Source organism: Zeus faber (assembly GCF_960531495.2).
Source record: "Zeus faber genome assembly, chromosome: 20".
In the NCBI taxonomy this organism is placed as follows: Eukaryota; Metazoa; Chordata; class Actinopteri; order Zeiformes; family Zeidae; genus Zeus; species Zeus faber.
In genome coordinates this window covers 18,199,549-18,219,488 of record NC_137207.1, presented here as the reverse complement: position 1 = coordinate 18,219,488, position 19,940 = coordinate 18,199,549, and the positions used below count along the sequence as shown (strand labels likewise).

General features: G+C 45.7%; 3 protein-coding genes across 4 annotated transcripts in view; 2 read left to right on the top strand and 1 right to left on the bottom strand.

The window, feature by feature from the left end:
• Nucleotides 1-1,009: 1,009 nt before the first annotated feature.
• Nucleotides 1,010-3,812, bottom strand: anapc16 (anaphase promoting complex subunit 16). Its single transcript, XM_080020991.1, has 4 exons — nucleotides 3,650-3,812; nucleotides 3,375-3,524; nucleotides 1,457-1,531; nucleotides 1,010-1,368 (listed from the first exon to the last, which is right to left on the bottom strand). Exons 2-4 carry the CDS (start codon nucleotides 3,514-3,516, stop codon nucleotides 1,259-1,261), a joined length of 327 nt encoding a protein of 108 aa, XP_079877117.1. The 5' UTR covers nucleotides 3,517-3,524; nucleotides 3,650-3,812; the 3' UTR covers nucleotides 1,010-1,258.
• Nucleotides 3,813-4,108: 296 nt separating this feature from the next.
• On the top strand, nucleotides 4,109-15,369 carry ascc1 (activating signal cointegrator 1 complex subunit 1). 2 transcript variants are annotated; one of them, XR_013844671.1, is made up of 11 exons: nucleotides 4,109-4,422; nucleotides 4,921-5,023; nucleotides 5,121-5,218; nucleotides 6,674-6,852; nucleotides 6,939-7,072; nucleotides 7,156-7,275; nucleotides 7,365-7,489; nucleotides 8,246-8,319; nucleotides 9,123-9,267; nucleotides 13,971-14,217; nucleotides 15,132-15,369. XR_013844671.1 is itself a non-coding variant. In XM_080020976.1 (10 exons), exons 1-9 carry the CDS (start codon nucleotides 4,305-4,307, stop codon nucleotides 9,237-9,239), a joined length of 1,068 nt encoding a protein of 355 aa, XP_079877102.1. In that variant the 5' UTR covers nucleotides 4,109-4,304; the 3' UTR covers nucleotides 9,240-9,267; nucleotides 15,132-15,369. The 2 variants fall into 2 exon arrangements, 1 of the variants encoding a protein (XP_079877102.1); XM_080020976.1 differs by lacking the exon at nucleotides 13,971-14,217.
• Nucleotides 15,370-17,769: 2,400 nt separating this feature from the next.
• LOC307245607 (testican-2) overlaps nucleotides 17,770-19,940 on the top strand; it is a gene marked incomplete at both ends in the record, with an annotated part of 30,306 nt that continues 28,135 nt past the window's right edge. Inside the window, one exon of the mRNA XM_080021251.1 lies at nucleotides 17,770-17,946. Coding sequence (XP_079877377.1) covers nucleotides 17,770-17,946 — 177 coding nt within the window. The remainder of the gene's footprint in view (nucleotides 17,947-19,940) is intronic.

The following is a 19,940-nucleotide window of genomic DNA, read 5'->3' as shown; positions in this document are numbered from 1 at the left end:
ACCAGTGGTTTGGTAAGGAGCCAGAGAGTGAATGTACACGCTGTGCACAACAAAACACGTGAGTGGGAGTGGACTGGAGCAAGGCGGAGCCGAGAGAGAACAACACATGATGCAGGCACAGAATGTTCTCACTGGGATGTTGTGGTTGCAGGATGTATGTACATGCAGCCCGGAGTCCACATGCTGGTGATGGATTCTTATCTGGAGAGCATAATAAAGGAAGCACTTTTTTTTTTTTCCCCCTTTCTGTTGTTTCAAGTGTACCCTGTGGATTCTATCTGATGTCAAAGTATACTGTTTAAAATAAGCTCATGCACATTGTGGACATACTTGTGTATAGCCACATTTTTGTAAGAACTCGTCAATTCAAGACACGGAGTTCTGTGCTTTTCCTCGCATTTCTGACTTGATTCAGGATTTTAAAAGTGTTTAGTGAGCTCACATAGCGTATACAAAAACATACATGGAAAAGTAGTAGTTTTTATATTTTAAACCCCTCCAACAATAAGATGAATTACTTAAGTCACATTAAACTGTAATGAGGTTTAAACAGACCAGTTTGCTCTCATAAAGGCACTATTTTAGAGGGAACCATCTTTATTATTTTTATTTCTTCTAAATAACTTAAGAGGAACTACTGTAGGTGGGAGGAGACTCAGCGGCCAGATGTTTTTCATAGCAGTACAGTCTCGTGGGAGAGAACGCCTCGCTGTGGAGTATTTATTGAAGAAGCGAGTACTTGGACTCAAGCAATACTATGTTGTGGTAACAAAATACTACACAATACAGTCTGACAGAACAGTGTAATGGTGTGGAAAGTCACATTACACTGTGAATCTTACTCTAAACAGCTGCATCAGTATGGTACCGCCTGTTCTTACTAAATAATATATTTTTTGTATTTTCAGATGAGCTCAGGCTTTTTTTATAAACCATTGTGTGAAAATCTTCAAGCTCGCTGGTTGGAAATGCAAAGATAACCTGTAAAAAAGAATGAATTACAACTGTCCAGTGTAACGAATTTGTACATATTCCAAGGTTTATTTGTGTATATTCATAGAGTCAAAGATAATTTGTTATAGGGAAAGGTAAAACCACCACCATACAATAGTAAAACCGGCGATGCGATAATACATCTCATATTTGAACATCTGCAGATAACAGTTTCACACTTGCAGATATAGATTGTTTCCCCCCGCCCTCCTTACTAGCTGTCCGAGTGCATGAAATATAATCAAAGGCAATAGACATTCCTTATTTATGACGTTGTGAATCCCAGTAACTGTTCAATTGGCTTATACCGCCATTCGTCCGCTTCCAGCTCTTCAACCAAACTTGCGAGTTTCTCCATCCGCGATACCTGTTGATCTGGAAACAGGAATGACCCAGTTAGCGTGCCCTTTCCAACCAATCATTTTCACGTAAAAAAAAAACAAAAAAAAACCACATTACTTACCGTGCTTCACCTGTTTTAATGTCGACGCCACTTGATAGCTGAATACAGACTCACACAGAAATCTATCAGAACCATCTGAAAAAAAAAAAAAAAAAAAAACACACACACACACACACACCGCTGGATTACTATTTTGATAATTACCTTTATTATTAGATTTATGTATTATTAGATTTCAAAAAAACACAGCGGAGGCTAAACACTACCTTATAATCCTGCCCCCAAAAACCAAACGAAATGTCCAGTACATCTACGAGTAATCTATTCCAGGAAGCACAGTTTGGGGAAATTATGCAACTTCCATCATTATGTAAATGAGGTAATGCGTGTGTAAAGGACAAAACAATCACAGAAAAACAAGGAGCAGCAGAGCATGAGCCCCTGCCGCACCGTGGCCCCGCTTAGCTAGTGCCACTTTGTATTTGACCTTGCAACACTCATTGTTTGTGTGCCAGATCCAAACTAAGCACATTAATTAGTGCATTTGGAAGCAGACAAGCAGCAGAAAACTGGGTATCGAGCCAGATGGACTTTCTGCTCCTTAAAACTAATCCTCTGGAGGAGAGGTAACACAGAGCAGTGTGTTCAACGGACAAAGAGGAAAGACCCATGTTTATGTTAATACAATTGACCCTGGACAGCAAGGGGAGTCACAAATAGGTCACCCAAATTTAGCCACCATTTGATGATATAGTTAAAGAATGTTCATATAGGGCAGTGATGGGCAAATAATCCGTCTGCTGAATCACATTTCTAGAAAAACCTGACCACGTGGAGACAAGAAAGTGAATATGTCAAATGACAGTTATAAAATGCGCTGATGAGGAATTGTATATGAAAAGGGAAGGGGCTGTAATTCAATGTGTCCTGATGCAAAACGTACTCGTATAGATGTGAGAAGGAAGTCGAAAAAGAATGTGTGAAATGCACGAAAATCAAAAGTATTGTGACAGCAGCCGCAAGTGTTTTGAGGCAGAATGCGCCACCATAGAAACTTGATTTGAGGAGAAAGTACAAAATGAAGGGGAAACATGAAAATGCACTGACACGGTTTGTATGAGAGATGTAAATGAGATGCAAGTATATGAGAAAGTATTGTCGCCTAAAGAAACGAATCAGAAAGTTAGGAAACCCCTCGAAGAACGATAAGAACATGGCACGCGCACGCATCACAAAACTCAAAATGAAATCAAATGAATATGTGTGAGAGCCCGAGTGCAGCTGCCTTATTGAGCCCGGGGGCACATAAGAAGCGTTAAATTCTGAACGGTCTCGCCTCGCCTGGTAGGCAAAACCCGATCCGGCCCTTGCACCGAGAACTTTACCCTTTACACCATATTGGGGGGGGATACCAACCTGGCAACCTGGCATGATCCTAAAAACCTCATAACACAGTGGTTTGTGTACATGTAGAGCACGACAGTGACCGTTCACTTTCTGAAGGGCTCCGTTTAGCACGCTTCTCCTTGAATACAACCTTTGTTGTTATCATAGGGTTGATATTGTTAATCGTGGTGTTGTAATATGTTGTGGTTTGTGTTGCGTGTGTGTGGTGGGGGGGGGGGGGGGTAAACATTTCCATGGCATTTCCATGGCAACAGCGAGCTCCGCCAATCAGAGACGTCGCTGTTACACCTGTGGGGTTGGGGGTAGTGTAATACTCCTCCCTGACATCGCGAATTAAACGTGTTTTTTTTTCTGAAAACAAGGTGGCTTCCACGGGAGCACATACCGTCGTTTCACAGTCCCATAGCTCGTGGTGAGTCTGCCTTGGATGATTAATATTCAAAATCCTCCATTCAGAGCATGATGGCTTCCACTTCGGGAAACCCACTGCTCGGCGACACCGCCGGGACACGCGTCACGTCACATTCGCCCCCGCTCGCAGTGCGAGGAGACCCGCGGCCGCGCGACCTACCCTCCATCATCTCCCCGGCTCCTTTGGGGTAGGTGTACAGCACCTTCCGCGGCGGGATCAGCTCCGAGGCGCTGAACCCGGACCCGGTCACGGAGCTGGCGCTCACGCCCCCCGCGGAGGAGGACGAGGAGGACGCCGCCATCGCTTCGGCTGGGGGCCCCCGGGGAACAAACACAAGACAGATATCAAAGACGGCCGAACGCGTTTGGCGAGAGAGGCGCGGGGATCCGCACCAACACAACGTCCACAAACCGTTCGGTTGGACCGGGACCCACCGTGGACGCTGCGTTACGTGGAGACCTGGATACGGAAACGCTCCGGATCCACCCGCTCGGCGGTTGTTTATCTACGTTGCTGTTTATTTACGACAGTTGCGACACCCTGGCACCCCTTTACGTTATAGGCTCGACGCTACTCTCCCCCTCGGAAGCGGCCTCGGGAGAAGCCCCACTTCCCACACGGGGAGGCGCAAAGTAGGCGGAATAATCGGGTCCGAGCTTTTTCCGAAATAAACGACCGAACGCCACAGTTACACGGCGGCACACACCCTTCTACTGAAACAGGCGTATTTGCGTTTTTTTTTTAAATTTAATCTATTTTAAAACACAGACACGTCTAACTTCGATCCAATCGCCTCCGTGTTTTAAAAGTCGCGTAAACATATGTTAAATAGCTTGTATGATTCACAAGCTGGGACTGAGACACGCATTTGACGAGGGCGTCTATATTTAACCGATTAGAAGCAATGGGGCGCATCTAGTTAGGAAGTGGCGGGGCCGACGGTGGCAGAATTTCCGATTTCGGAGGTTCAACTGAACGCAGCGTCAGCACGCTTCCCCCCCACTGCCGTAATCCGCGCCGTCCCCACGGTCCCCACGGATCAGCCGGTGACGCCGAAGACCTGCGCCGCTCTCGCGTCCGACCTGCACGATGGATGTTCTGCGGCCAGCGCTTCTAAATATAAATGGAAGAATATACAGGAGAAACGTGACGAAGGAAGAACGTTACGACGACGACGAAGAGGATTTTACCCACTCTGAGCCACCAGGTGATTCCAAATATCAACCAGAACATTAGTGTGTTCGTGTACTGCAAAGGGCCCTGAGCTATTGTGGGAAGTGCCCTGGACTAATGTGACTACTACTTATTATTTTTGGAATTATTTTAGAATTGCTTGGAGTAGATCCAGACTAATAATTCGAGAGGAATACTGATTGAAAGTGACTGATGATTGAAATTAATGATCCGAATCTGTAATTGAATTTCATATTTTACTTTCTTTTTTTTATTTTATTATTATTAATTTGCTATCGTTTTGTATGAATCGTGCGACCCAAGATGTCAAGCTGTCACAGGCAGAAAAATCCCAAAATACAATCCCTCCTGTATCCTTCATCTCTCTCTCCCTCTCTCGCTCTGTCTCTCACACACACACACACACACACACACACACACACACACACACACACACACACACACACACACACACACACACACAGTATGGCTTGACTGGTACGGAAACAGCTTTTGCTTTTGCCTTGTGTAGAAAGTGAAGAATTGGCGGCCGATGCAGACTCTGAAGGCCACCTCATTGAACCGACCGATAAAGGATTTCGCTGCGCCATCGATGTCCCGAGTGTGCTGTACAAGTGAGTTGGTGGTTAAATGGAGAAACGGGTGGTCCTTGTTGAGGCCACTTCATTCACTCAATAATTATTACTCTGTTTTTATGTGTTTGTTCTCCAGATACATCATCGGGAAGAAAGGAGAGACACGCAGACGAATCGAGTCTGACACAAAGACAACGATCAACATTCCAAAACAGGGCGTCGAGGGGCAGATTGGTGAGATTTTAGAATGATTTTAGAGGCATAACATAAATGAGTGATAATAGATTGTTCTCTTGCTTTTCTCACCCGCTATCATACACCACAGTACCTCTCGTTTGCATAGCAGCTCTACATGCATCACCCATGTAGGATTTAGTGATATTATTTAATTTATATTGGTTCGATTTGGGCTCCTTACGCCAGTTTATTATGACCCTTTTTGCAAAGCCCTTGGAAGCAAGTACAGCGGCCCTGCCATAAATTCCATCTTTGTGAAGCTTGCAACCTGTGTTTTTTTGTTGAGACTGGGTCACAGATGTTCAGATTCAATTCTCTGGTCATTTCTGGAGTGTCCATCAATCCCTGTCAGTGAACTTTTTACCACTGAGCCTCTGTGCTGATACTGTTTGGCCATGTTTGGCATAATCACATTATAATGTCATGAGTTTTGAGACGGTTCAACTTGACACAAAACAATTATCCAATTTTATTTATTATTTATATTATTTTGACTATACAATTGTGCGTCAAACGTGACACTGCCTTATTTTCATGACTGCACACTACCATTTTGAAAGAGGATGGAACAATGATATTGGTTTACCATCCATTTCTGGTGCTGGGGACTTTGCTTATACCCCTTTCCCACTGCACCAAAAAGCCGGTAACGCCCACTAACAATTGGCATTTGTGACCAGTGGGAAAGGAAAAATCCAGGTCAAATGACCCTGCAATAGACCTGAGTTTTAATTGGCTCCACCTCCGATCGGCTCTGATGTGAACAGGACACCGGGGCGCTCTTTACTGGCGCGATGCGACGCGTGTTGAAGTTCCAGACGCTGGCGCATAAATAGACAGGAATATCTGTGTACATTCTATTGTTTCACATCCCATTTAGAATCAAAAATCTGAAGTTATTGACTTTTTTCGTCATGGGGGACCATGAAATATTGTCAGTGTGGGGATCGCACCGTGGGGACCACAGCGGAGAAACCCCAAGCTCCCTGGTGGTCCCCTGTCCCAGCCGCCTAAGAACCGGTGCACGCGCCGGTAGTATGGAGTATCCATGCTGCAGATGCTACATACTCCTTCTACTGTAGTGTTGGGTCGTTCATGAACAATCCGGTTCTTTTGAACCGCTCAAAATGCTTTTTTTCCAAGTTTTAGAGTTTTATGTCGTTGTTTGTTTAAGTTTCCGTCTCCTCTACTGTTTTAATCCCAGTCACACTGGAAACATGACACACACTTTTTCGGGCGTGTTTGTGACATTGAACATGGCACACCAGGATTAAAACTGTATTTCTCCTGGCAATGGGAAAGGTGTCAATCACCTATTTTTAGCAGGTGGACCCAGGTTTAAAAAAAAAAAAAAAGAAAAAAAAACCTGGGTCAACCCGTTAATTTTGATGTGAAAACAGTATTAGAGTAAATGCAGATAATTGAAATTCATTGTCATTCTTCCTCTGACAGTTATCACAGGTTCTCAAAAGGGCGCAGTCTCCTCTGCGGTCACGCGTGTCGAGGTCCTGATCGAGAGTTTCCGGAGGAAGCAGCCCTTCACCCACTTTCTCTCCTTTGCTCTCACCGATCCCCATGTTCAAGAGGGATTCCTAAGGTTTAAAGACGAGGTCTTAGAGCAGTGTTCGCAGGTATGAGGAAGGAGAATTAACTGTAAAGAATGAATGCTCAAGTCACAACCAGCCATTGAATTGACACCAACTAATCTGTGGTACAGGATCAAGGAGTAGATGGAACCATCTTCCAAAACGTGGCCAAGCTTCACCTGACGATTGGTACCCTAGTGCTATTAAATGAAGCGGAAGTGACCAAAGCATGTGAACACCTCAAGGAGTGTCAACATTTCATCAGGTAGGCGCCCAAAAAAAAAAAGAAAAAAGGAACCGACCAATTTGACCGGCCGAGGTGGTCATCAACGTGTTTATTGCGAGCAGGGACATCACGGAAGGAAAACCCCTCCCCTTGGCGGTGACGGGCATCGAGTACATGAACGACGATCCTGTGGCGGTGGACGTCCTGTACGCCAAGGTCAACGTGAGGGACGGATCTGACAAGTGAGTGCCCCGAGTCGGATGCTCTTCGCCCCCCTGCTTGCTTGTTTACCACAATGCCGCTGACGCTGGCGCTGTTCCCTGTGGCGTAGGCTTCAAGTCGTCGCCGACCGGCTGGTGGAACATTTTGTCTCGGCCGCTTTGATGTTCAGGGAGTGGGACAAAGTGAAGCTGCACGGCACGGTGATGAACACCCTGTTCAGGAAAGATTCCACAGGTAAAGAAAGGCGTCACTGTTCTAACCCGCCGTGCTGTATTTGGTGTCTCCGCGGGCAACCAACCATTTTGTGGAGCAGACGGGGGCGTTCGTGACCTCTGACAAAAGGGACTGCGTGTTCAAAGAAAAGCTTGTCTCCTCGAGCCAACTTTTAACCGTCCTCGGGGTTTACATTTGCCTTGTTTTTGAACAGCAGTGGCACTCGTAAAACCCTCGCACGGTGTTCTAGAAGTGAGGTAGCAGACAGCGACCTCTCCCAATTTGGCCGCGGCTTGTGTTTACGTGCGCCGGGCAGTGTGTTTTCCAGCCACTCTGACAATGGCCTCATTCATTTTGGCTGTGGATCAAGTCCAGCCGCTGTTCTGAAACACAGCTTCATACTGAGCTGCCCGACGGCACGGCACAAATAAGAGGCGACTTCATCGCTGACCATGTTGACTGGAATGTAAACTATGTCTAAGAAAACTGCGGCTACTTTTTTTTTTTTTTTTTTTAAACAGCCCCCCCCCCCCCCGTCGAATCTCTTAACCTCAAGGAGTAATTGCGATCTCGATTTTACAAAATTATCCTGACTCTGACTTGGCCCATGGCTTCCTAACTCGTGACAAGTCACGCAGCATGTTTACTCTCGCAGGGAGATAAGGTGTCACTGTTGACCAAATTCACCTTCTCACATTTCCAGCTTGAGTTAAAGTGCTCCATGTTTTTTGTGCTATTTTTACTTGTTTGCAATGGCACTTCGTCCCTGTTTTCCAGCTGAAGACCGGGGCGCTCCGGGACGACAGTCAGTTAAAGACAGAGAGGCTTTTGACGCCAGGAACATCTTGAAGGTTAGAAGAAATTCACAGCTCCTTGCAATCTTGAATGGAAACACGTAACAATCAGAATCAGAAATACTTTAATAATCCCAGGGGGAAATTACAAATAAAAATAAATAAAAAAACAATAAGCAATTCTACCGACCATCAACTGTTACGTCAAAGTTTGAGCTTCATGTCTTTGCTATCAGCTGCATGAGACAAGTTCTCATACACGGCTGTTTTCTCATGGTCAAGCACGGCCAGCCTTCAAGAAAAGTACAAAAAACAAGTTCTTGGTAAACAGCCTTGAACAGCTATTCAGTCACTGTTAATGTGTAACACTGCCCTCCAGAGGCCACACACTCCACAAAAGCGAGACAGGACAGAAGGCAGCGCCACATTTTAAATTAAAATACTCAATGTGCATTACCAATATCTACCTCAGAAAGTCCAATAGTTCCCTTCATTCATTAGCATTGGTGTGCTAGTGTAATTGTTCTGTACAAACATTGGTGGTAACATCATCAACTCTGTATGAGCAACCGAATACAGCCCTTATTTTCTTATGCACAACCATAACAACACTGCATCTGTGAGAAGCTTTCTCTTGTTTGTACACCTGCTTGTATGTCGAGAAATGCAATTGGGGAAATTACTTTTTTTAAGTCCCTGTTTCTCAGATATAAGCAGTTTTTATTTTTTCCGTTTTTTTTCCTCATATTATGGTGTGAGTCCAGATTTTGTCTTTTCATAGTGAAAACGTTTCAATCTTGTATACATATTTTGGAGCCTGTCAACTTTAAAAAATATATATATTTTTACGCTCTATGCAGATTTTTAGCACCTACGCTTTTGGGGAGTTTGACCTGAATGCCGTTCAGCTATGCCAGAGATATTCCACCGATTGCACCGGCTACTACTCGAGCGCCGCCAGCGCCAGCTTCTCATGATGATCCATGGGACTCAGGATTTAATCAGGTAGTATCTATTCCAGTGATGGTCGGCTGCAGTCGGTTTTGCTTGTTTTTGCCCTGTAGGGGGCAGTGTAAGCCATTCACTGGAGTGGGAGCGGAACCACAATCTTGTTGACCACAGGGAGAACAAAAAACAAGACAAGAAATACTGTACGGCTGCAGGCAGTTCAGTCGTGTTAGGTTTGATTACAGTTTTCCGGGTTCTGTCAAACACAGTGCGAGTTAAACATTGAACGCCACATCGGCTCTGTCGTCTGAACAAGGATAACTACTGGGATGTTAATAATTTACCCTTAACCGAAAATAGGAATTTGGACCGATTAGTACTATCAGTCAAAAAAATATTATTAAAAAAAAAAAAAAAAAAAAGGTAATTACTCTTCCACCCTATGTTGAAGGACTTCTGCAAAAACTTTTCAGTTGCGCCGCTCGTCAGAGGCTCCTCGGAGGGACAAACCATTAAACGTGTGTGTGTGTGTGTGTGTGTGTGTGTGTGTGTGTGTGTGTGTGTGTGTGTGTGTGTGTGTGTGTGTGTGTGTGTGTGTGTAGTCGCTGTTCTCTCCTATCACATCCTTCAAACTATTTTGCCGATGCATATAAAATAAAATCCATCACCAGTGATTAACTGGCAACGGAAGCTGCTGTGTAGATATAGATTATGTCCCTGCAGTTGTTGTGGCATGTGAAACAAGGACATCCTACCAATTATGTAGGATGAATGGCGTGCTTCCCCTTCCCGATGTTTATTGCTCATTATGCCTATCCGCTGCACTCGCTCTGATATTTATTGTGTAGTATTTATTATTTACGCGTTAGAGTTTGACAGGTCGATTTCCCGGGCTCCACGTGAAGTTTAATTGGTTTAAGGAAAATAAGCTTTAAAAATAAGTAATGTAATAAAGAGGTCAGTCAATGTAAAAACACAAAATGTGATGAGGGGGGGAAAAAGTCAATCCGTCTCAACGTCAGTTCTTTAATGGACAGAGGATTAACTTGCACAGAGCACTCAGCCTCAAAGTACCCGAATGATTTGTTACTCTGTTGTTATTTGTTGTGATTATGGATGTAGAGCATATGACCTTCCCCGCCCTCTGTCTTCTTAAGCAACCACGCAAGACCGGATGCCCTTATGTGATTAAACTCAACTTTATAAACTTTATCTGATCAGGGAAAATATGCAGTCGACATCTTGTGGACTGGAAAATATCTGTAACTTTCAGAACTTATTGGGGAAAACAATTTGTCACAATTATTTTGAAGGGCTCATTGTGTTATCACGCTGTTTAATTCAGCGTAAGGTTCATATTTTCGAGTCTGTGGGGCCAATACACAAAGAATGGATTGCGGCCACTAAAGGCAGCATGAATTGTGCATCAATTGCACCCGCTATCTTCCCCGTCTCAATGTCCGATTCGTAGAAGATATTGCGCTAATGATATGGCAGCGCAAGCATGGCCATAAAGTTTTGGAGCTGAGTGCAATTTATGTCAGGTTGCAAGTATCCATGCGGCAAAGTGTAAATGGTGGCTTTGTGCCAAGCACATGCCCGGAGGAAATGGGTGTTAATGGCTCTGCGGACGTGGCACGGGACGCACATGGCTTTTTTGTTTAGTTCAATTAGAAAGCAAGGGGAAAATAAATAAATCTAATATAAAAACCAAGTGTTTTTGCCCAAATACGATCGCTCCTTCTTCAGTACGCATGTGGGCTTTCCCCGATGTCCCCCCCATGGCACATCTCGTGCCCCCGTACCCAAACGTGTAATGGATAGGGAGCACAGTGCATACACATACACAAACAAATGGGACACCCCTTATTTGTGCTTCAGTCACAGTACCACTAACTCTCTGTAGACGCTAGTGATTTCACTCTAACTGGGCGTGGCTTGTTAATTTGTGAATTAGAACCCTTTTGCATTGAGGCTCATTTGCATAGAAAGGGGCCAATTTTGCGCCAAATCTATTCATATTAGGTCATTTAAATACGTGCAAGTAGCACCGGAGCACCGAGGCGTTTATTTGCGTGGCAGCGCAGTTAGAGCTGCATTTCGCCCTTTGCAGGTGCTTTGAGAATTATGCGGTTGCTTTTTGTCTTGTTTGCGCAGGTTTAGCGGCCGCAAAAGCTGCACCACTCCTTTTGTGAATTCGCCCCTTAGTCTTGGACTCCTCAACAGGGAGGGCGGGACTTTTAATATGTCAGTGTTCTCCACTTCACTGTCCCGAATATATTACATTTCCTGTAACTTTATTACCCGTGCCCTTCCCGCACAGTCTGCGACCTTGTTCCCACAGCCGTCTGTCGAGCGTGACAGCGAATGCAGTCCGCGCCGACTGGCCTCCCTGCCCCTTCCTGCTCCTGCTGTCACAGCTCTTCCACTCGGCTGGGCTCCTCTCTGCGCCCCCTGTTCCACCCCGGCCTCTGCGGGTGTCACCCTCTGCTTAGCATGCAGGACAGCGGGGCGTGTGTGGACCGCCTGCTCAGGGCGCTCTTTGTCTGTCAACCCCGATGCTGCCAACAACTTATTTGTGGCGAGGTGAATTCTCTGCGTTTCTGGACGTTGGACAGGAATATGCTAAATTGATCATAATAACAAATGGCCAAACGCCCACTCACGGCCCTTGCAGCCGAGCGTGGAATTCATCTCCCGAGACACGCTGTGGCGGAAGGCCCCAATCAGCCGCAAGCTGGCTCCCCCGAAAACCACGACACGTATAACATCGCGTTTAAGTAACATATTAAATGGGCTTTCGGGTAAATGGCGATATGTCCGCCCATAAACATAGCGAGCGGGAGAGGGTCATTTGCGAGTTGATTAAATTCAATGAGGCCGTTTCTTTTGGCGAGGACGTGATGGAGGATGTGTCGGGCGGAGGTGCCCAATAATGAATGCACGCCAAACATGGGACAAAGCAAAAGTCAGCGCTAGGGACAGTAAAGAGGGATATCAAAGCCAGGTTTCACGTGGCATCAAGTTTCAGGAAAAGTCACATTTTTGGCTTGATTTCAGGGCCCTGTGTGTATTTTGTTGCATTGTATTCATGGGAATTCATCTTGCCTTTTTTTTAATTCCACATTTCCAAAGCGTCGTAGATTTGGAAAGACACTGAGTTACTGCAGTACGTAGATCCTCCTCAGTCCTCGCTGCATCTCGCAGCCTAATTATCGGTTTCTCTTGCAGTGTGGGGAAACGCTCCAGCCTGACCGCTCGAGGTTGCACAAACACGCATGCGTCCCCTATCGATGAGCCCCCTTAAATGAGATCTATGCTTTTTTATTTTTATTTTTATTTCCTGTATGGATTCATCATTTTAACCCCCTTTTTTGTTGTTGTTTCATGCTCAGCCAGAGGCAGGGGCTGCATATTAATTTGAAAAGTTAAACAGTTCAGTTATCTCTGCAGGCATTCCAAAGCGAATCACGAGTGTGTGTGTGTGTGTGTGTGTGTGTGTGTGTGTGTGTGTGTGTGTGTGTGTGTGTGTGTGTGTGTGTGTGTGTGTGTGTGTGTGTGTGTGTGTGTGTGTGTGTGTGTGTGTGTGTGTGTCTTCCTGAGGAGGGTGGGAGGGAGGGAGAGGGAGACCTATGAGTATGATTCATAGGCTGATTTATATTTGTTTTGCGTAAGTCCTGGAAAATGAAAGAGAGAGTTCCCAGATCCAGACAGAAGGCCGGGGCGACATTCTCCACGTCCTGCTTACCAGAGCAGCGGAATAGAGAAACTTTGCTGAGAGGCAGAAATGTGTCGCCCCAATGTCTCTATAAACTGATAAGAGGAAAAAAAAAAAAAAAAAAAAACTTTTTTATTCAGAGTTTTAGTAAAATGGAAGCAGAAGAGATGAAGCTCTTGAATTGAAAACAATCGCCTGAAGCTTCGGTAATTAAAGCTCGTCTCCCACTTGTTCCTCGTCGAATGGATTGCTTCAGCCTTTTGGTCAATTTGCATATTTAATTCAATCGTCGCCTTTTTTTGTACAAAGCCGCTTCGCAATCGGCCCCCCGTCCACGTCCAACTCGGATTTTTGCTGTCGAAAAATCGCACAATATCATTCATTTTTTCGGGGCTGTGTATAATAGCCACCCATTACGGCAGCAGTGGGGGAAACAGACTGAGTGTGACTGACATGTTGATGCGGTGGATGTTGATGTCCGTGCTTGGGAGGGATGAAAGAACACATGAATCCCACTCCGCTCCGAGATACTTTTAAGGGGTTTTTCTGGCTGCGTGCCCTGCCGTTTTAGAGCAGGAGGGGCTGATACGACGGAAACATCAGACGCCCAGCTGAGGTTTGTACGCCCAATCCCGTCTCCGCTGGGGCTCTCTCACTAACAAGCAGCTCTCTCACTAACAAACCCCCACCTTAATAAGGTGGGGGTCTGTTTGTTTTGTTTTTTTTATTCAAAGGGTGTTTGACAGCTTAACAGTATCTTGTCTGTCAGACTCTAAAAGTGTTCTGTAACGGAACGCCTCCGTGAGGCAGATCCAACAAATCTTTCTAAATTGGATATCATTACCGGTGGCATATGCCTTCACACCGCTCCCTGTTATTTTTTCCCTTTCCTTTCTTTCTTTATCTGCATTCTTTCCGCATGTTTCTGACGCCCGCTCGCTCGACTTGTCCCGCTAATTACTCTGTCACTAATAAGCGGCGGGGAGGGCCGTGATGGACAGCCACGGCGAGGGTGCTTGAAACGTCTAATCTGCATTTCCAGCAGGGACGGCAGGTAATCCGTGCGGCGGCGGCTCCTTATCATGCAGAGCGCCGGTTCTGGCGTCTACCTGCAGCTGTCGGTGTCAGTCTGCGGCACGCTGTGTCGTCGGCGCGGGGAGGAGTGGAGCGTGCGCCGTGTGTTTGAACAGCTTCGCCTTTCAAGAACAGCTGATGAAAAGATGGAGGACGCGCACGCGTTTACTTTGCCCGCGTGGTCAAAAACCCCATCGCCCCGTGTTCGTGTTGAGGTGACAGCGCTTCTCCTATTTGACTGAAAGTAGCTACTGGAATAAATGATCCATTAAGACCGAGTGGGGTGAGAGTTTGAGACATTATTTCGCTTTTTTACAGGTCTAATAAAAAAATGCTTTAATACCGCCGCAGCCTCTTCCCGGGGCCTCGGAGCGAAAGAGCAGCTACTTGATAGTCCAGAGCAAAACGCTCCTCAGACTGCTCTCACTTGAAATAGCGGAGTGACCCAGTTTGGATCCAATTGAATTTAAAACCCTGCGCACATTTATAGGAAGTCCACTTTATGGCTGTAAGTCACGTGAGATGACTTGTTAAACGCTTTCCCACCCGGCTCACGCTATCAAAACATCCTTATCTGGATGGTTCGTCCAATCCAAAGCTCCTTTCCGAGCCACAAATGTTTAATTTACCATGTTGCTGTGGCAACCGAAGCAAGCTCTAGTTTATGACCACGTACAGCTCGATTTGCCTTAATTGAAACAAACCACTGAGAGTAGGATCCTGATGAATCCATAATTGATTTTAGGGCCTTTCTTTGTCCATCCATATTTTATTGTACTCCGCATTTTTTATTGTTTGTTGCTTGGTGTGGTAGGTTTTTCACCCTTTTTTAAGCAATTGTTAATTACGTCCAAAAGAAGAAGTAAATAACAAGAACAAAACTTTTTTGGTGTGTGTGTGTGTGTGTGCGTGCGTGCGTGCGCGCGTGCGTGCGTGCGCGCCTGTGTGAAAATGAAAATGATGTTTGATATTACAGCGCGCCTGCCTGCCTGCGTTCTGTAATATCAAACGTCATTTTGTCTGAGCATGGCGGTGTAAACTCCAACTCTGATATTCTGGGTCCTGCAGCGGGCCTTTGTCGTGGCACCCTGTCAAATAACGGCACCTATTTGTGGGAAATCTCTCGCAGATCAAAGCGGAATCTATCGCCGGGACGGAAACTTGGTGTGCGGCCGTGCGTTTGAGGGAACGTCCTGTTCCTCCCGCCGGTGCGCTTAATAAACCAGCGCGGGAGAAAGGGGGACACCGTGCGCCGTGTCACATCCAACACCATCGAGGCGAAGGATTGAAGAAGTTTCCATGCAGTTGGGTTCACTGTTGGTTTTCAAGAAGGGTTGATACACAAAGTTTGAAATCTTTTGTTGAAATCAAATAAAAAAAAAAAAAAATGATATGTCATGATATGTTTGTCTGTCTCAGCTTCTTGATTATTTTTTATTCGTATTTTTTTTTGTTCAGGCAATTCTCACAGTTACATGATGTGACAATATGCACAACAGCGATAAGAAACCACACTTTTCCTTCGGTGTGTTATGAGAAACGTGGAACAATTATAAGACACGACTGGGGTTTTTTGTATTTACATTTTTGTCAAATATAAAAAATGTAGATAAGCAGCCCATTTATGAAAGGGAGAAAAAGAAAAAGAAAATGCTGCCGTGTGCCAGCTTGTCAGTCTTGCATTATTCCAATGAGGTTTTCCTGCACTTATCGCCTTTTCTGTATGCAGGGAACAGCGGTAGGTAAGTTTAACTTCTGCCCAAAGCGGAGCAAGGGGAGCCGGGTGACATCAGTTAATCCCCCGAAACAATTAAAGGTTTCCTCTTCCACAGCTCGGCTCACAGGGTGGAGATGAGAAGGGTGTCGTTAGGGGAGCTCCATTCAGCCCCCTTAAATGTCTCATCCAATAAGGTTGGATTGGTTGAAATTGTGTGTGTGTGTGTGTGTGTGTCTGTGTGTGTGTGTGTGTGCGTGCTACATGGTTGGATATCCATGTGTGTGCGAAAATGTTTACAAGCAGGATAAGTAGAAATAAAGAATTCTGCATTAATTATATAGAGTTCAGCTACTGGTATATTTAAATGTGTTTATAATAACTGCCCCCGGTGCTTAATACAGCAACGCCGTCTTATCTTTGGTGTGAGATGAGTTTCTATATTTTACCAACCCCCAATTAGTTTCCTTTACACAGGCTCTTTCTGGCTGCCTCCTATGCATCCTCTGTGGCTTGTTTTAATGAGCGTTACAAAAACATGATGAATTTGGTCATTATCGTATTGGGTTGGAGTCCTACCGAGGCATGCTGTACAATAATACAGTACAAACAATAAAATGACCATCGCACAATGTAAAAAAAATAATAAAAGAAGCGAGTGTAACATCAAGTTCTGGAGTGGGATTCTGTCATTATAAATATGGAATAGCCACTGAATCGTTGGAGTCATTTCTGAGGTCATCGCCGAGGTCACTTGTGATTGACACTGACCTCAGCAAGGCCGATACGTGGATGAAAACCGAGTGCCGGTGAAAATGCGGTGTTGTCCCATCTTGTTATTTCACATACAGATGGATCAGCGGCGGGCGGCTCACGAGAGCCTTCTTCAGTCGCAAAGGTTATCTCCAAGAGTCCATCGGGGCGGGAGGCCGATTCCGCTCAGCCCATCATACCTCTGTCAAACCTGCTATCTGGCGGCGAGGGCGAGCCGCTCTGATCCCCTTATCAGCGCTTGTGTTTTACACTTCCCGATCGCCGTGCTCATCACACAGAGGTTCTACTCTCACAGAACCGCATTTTGTTCCTGCCGAGGATAAGGATCGGGATACGCTCGGGTTCATTCGGGCAACTCCCGAGTGTCCGCTGCGCGACTGTCGGGCCGCGCCGTTATTGGTCCTCCCGGTCGTGATTCGTGAGACAACCGCTAACGTCCCCGTGTTAGTTAACACATCACATTGCGTTCAACACATGTTGACGTGCACAGCCGGGTGCCGCGGCTGGACGCCGCTCCCCCTTGTCCGTCCAATCCTTCTGGTTCTGCAGATTCGGAAAACGCAGATCCGTCCGCAGATGATGTTTAAAGCGTTGCTATCTTATCTAATTTGATCTGGACGGGCAACGCAAGGCTGAGAAATGTACGCCCTGATAAGAGTTGAATGTACCGACATTAGTTCAACATGGCCAGTCATATAGATGGAGTGTCCCTGCTCATTTATGACACACACACACACACACACCCTCTCACCCTCTCTCAAATTCAAATTCGCAATGCTTTATTGGCCTGAAAGTCACTAGAACAATATTTCCAGTGTCAGAAGTGTCAGAATAATAATAATAATGAAATTAAATAATGTATAAAATACAGATGATAAATGTAATAAATAAAGGGAACAATGAAATAAAGATACAATTCCTTCAAATAAGAGGTTGAAAAACATTTATTAAACAGGGAAAAAATGCCTGACTGAAAATATAATTCATATTCAGATGATACAGCAAAGAATACATTATAAGGATGCTCTTCCATCTCACCCCCCTCCTCTATATCTCTCCATCCTCTCGTCTCTCACCCACCCACCCTCCCCCTCTCTCTGCCAGCCCCCCCCAACCCCACCCGCTCTCTCTCTCTCTCTCTCTCTCTCTCTCTCTCCCTCCCCCCCTCTCTCATTCTCATTCATCCTCCTGCCTGCTCTCAGTGCAGCTGGCTGAGCAGTAACACTGTATTTCTGGAACCTTGGATAGAGGACGCGGTGTGTACTGGCGACACCACAACATGGCTTTCCTCGCAAATCTCCTGCCCGTCCTTTTGCTGGCCGGCTTGTCCACTCAGGTGGAGGTGAAAAGTGGAAAAGAAGGAGAAAAAACAGGGAATTTCATGGAGGACGAGCAATGGCTTTCCACAATCTCTCAGTACAGCCGTAAGATCAAACACTGGAACCGCTTCAGAGATGTGAGTCACTTATATTATTATGATATCAAATCTTCTTGTCCATATAAGGTCATGTTATTCTGGGAAGCTGTCGCTCCGAAAGGCCGTGCACATGCATAGTTGTTTTTTCGTATCATGAGATAATGCATGTTTGCGTCACCTGAAATAATATTATTTTATCAAAGAATGGGTGTGAATTGTGAAATGATTTATATGCATCACATATTAGTTTTTGAAAAAATATGTTTTTGACGCTATTTGCTTCGTATATACCACAAGGTGATTACCATGGAATTTGTTCCTGTGCAAAATACCAACTCTACAACTGGTAAAATCGTATTTTAATAGCGATATTTGATGAATCGATTAATGAATTTATGAATTAATTTTATTTGGATTAATTGTATCCATACATTGAATCCAGCCACTCGATCTGCAGACAGACTCTAATTGCACCCAAGAGTGGTGACATTTGTAAGGATTTGTTTATGTCCCAAAAGGCTCTTTAGGCTCCTCATGGGTAACTTTGATACCCTGGTTCTGAACAGGCAGCACACGCACTGATCAATATGTACGTAATATGAATTGATCCTGGAACACTTCCACTTGCGTGAATTTATTTTTACAAATGTGTGTTGGTTCAGGATACCTTCACTGTAAGTCAAATTCTGTATTCTCTAAACTCCACTCCCCCCATGTGGATTTATGATCCAGACAGGCCTGGGGCTGTTTTGAAACATCTTTCTTTTTCGCCTTGTGAAAAAGCTCTGTTCACCCTCTACTGTCGTGCTCTTGGCCAGTGATCCTCAACCTTTTGCATGACAGGGACCCTCAGTTTTGTCTCTGGATCCCTGATTTGAGAATACTTTTGTTGTTAGATATGATGTAGTCTTAAATTCTACGGATGGAAATTGAATAATGGTGAACTTAATTTTGAATTGTTTTGCTGGGGACCCCCTGGAACCCCTCGAAGGACCGCTGGGGGTCCCCGGGAACGCACAGAGAACCACTGGTCTAAAAAACATAACAAAGCACAGTGCAGGTGGAGGGGAGAGGCGTAGTGTAGATTGGTTGGTGGTGGTGGTGGTGGTGGAGGAGGTGGGGGTAGGGGGGGTGATGTGACGTTGGGTGTGGCGCTCTGGAACGGCGGAGATGACTCCCAAGGACGGAGCACGCCACATGGCAAGGAAGTGCTGCGCGGCTCTGAGGGGGAGTTGGTTAGCAACGGCTGTAATCCCAGCCTCCACCTTGACGACGAGGGAGTCATTTCATCTCATTGCCAAGAAATACCACTCGGATGGTCTAATTAGTTTTGCTTGGCCCGATGGCGATGTAATGAACTAAACTGTAGACTTGTCACGCCCGTGGACTGGAGCCCTGTCTGTGGTAGAGGTGCTTGAGGCTCCGGCAGATACCTTGATGGATAAACAAAAACCACCAGGGGATTATAGCTGCCTGAACTACACTCAGGTGGCCTTTGACAAACGAATGCGGAAGACACACACAGATTTGTTCATGCTCACTGTATTTGTTTTCAGCTGGGGGGAAAGTCCCACCATCCCAGTTTGTCTTCTGGTATATCCTTGCCTATGCTTGAATTGCTACCGGCACCCACCAAAGCATCAAGAGGCTTGTTGACACCAGCACGAAATATGGCGTGCTGGTCCAGGGAGAGATTCGGCAGCCCCGTCTCACCAGCTGGCTGGGTGACGCTGAGGCGCGGGGCGGCGAATCTGTCGGTGCGTGTGAAATATTTAGAGTTTGTTTTTGTTTACCCGTTGGCGGTCGTGACGAACAGGTTGCGCGAAAAAGCTGCGAGCGGGAGATGAAATCGCAGCATCCGGAAAATTGAAAGTTTTGCGGACGAGGCACCCCCGCCGGGCTCCGTATAGGCAGCGGCCTCGACGGCACGATTGATCGGAGCGGGTTTCTAAATTGGACGAGGGTGGATACAATTATCGAACACGGGAAAATAATGAGGCGACGCTCCGAGGAGGAACAAGGAGCGCAACAGC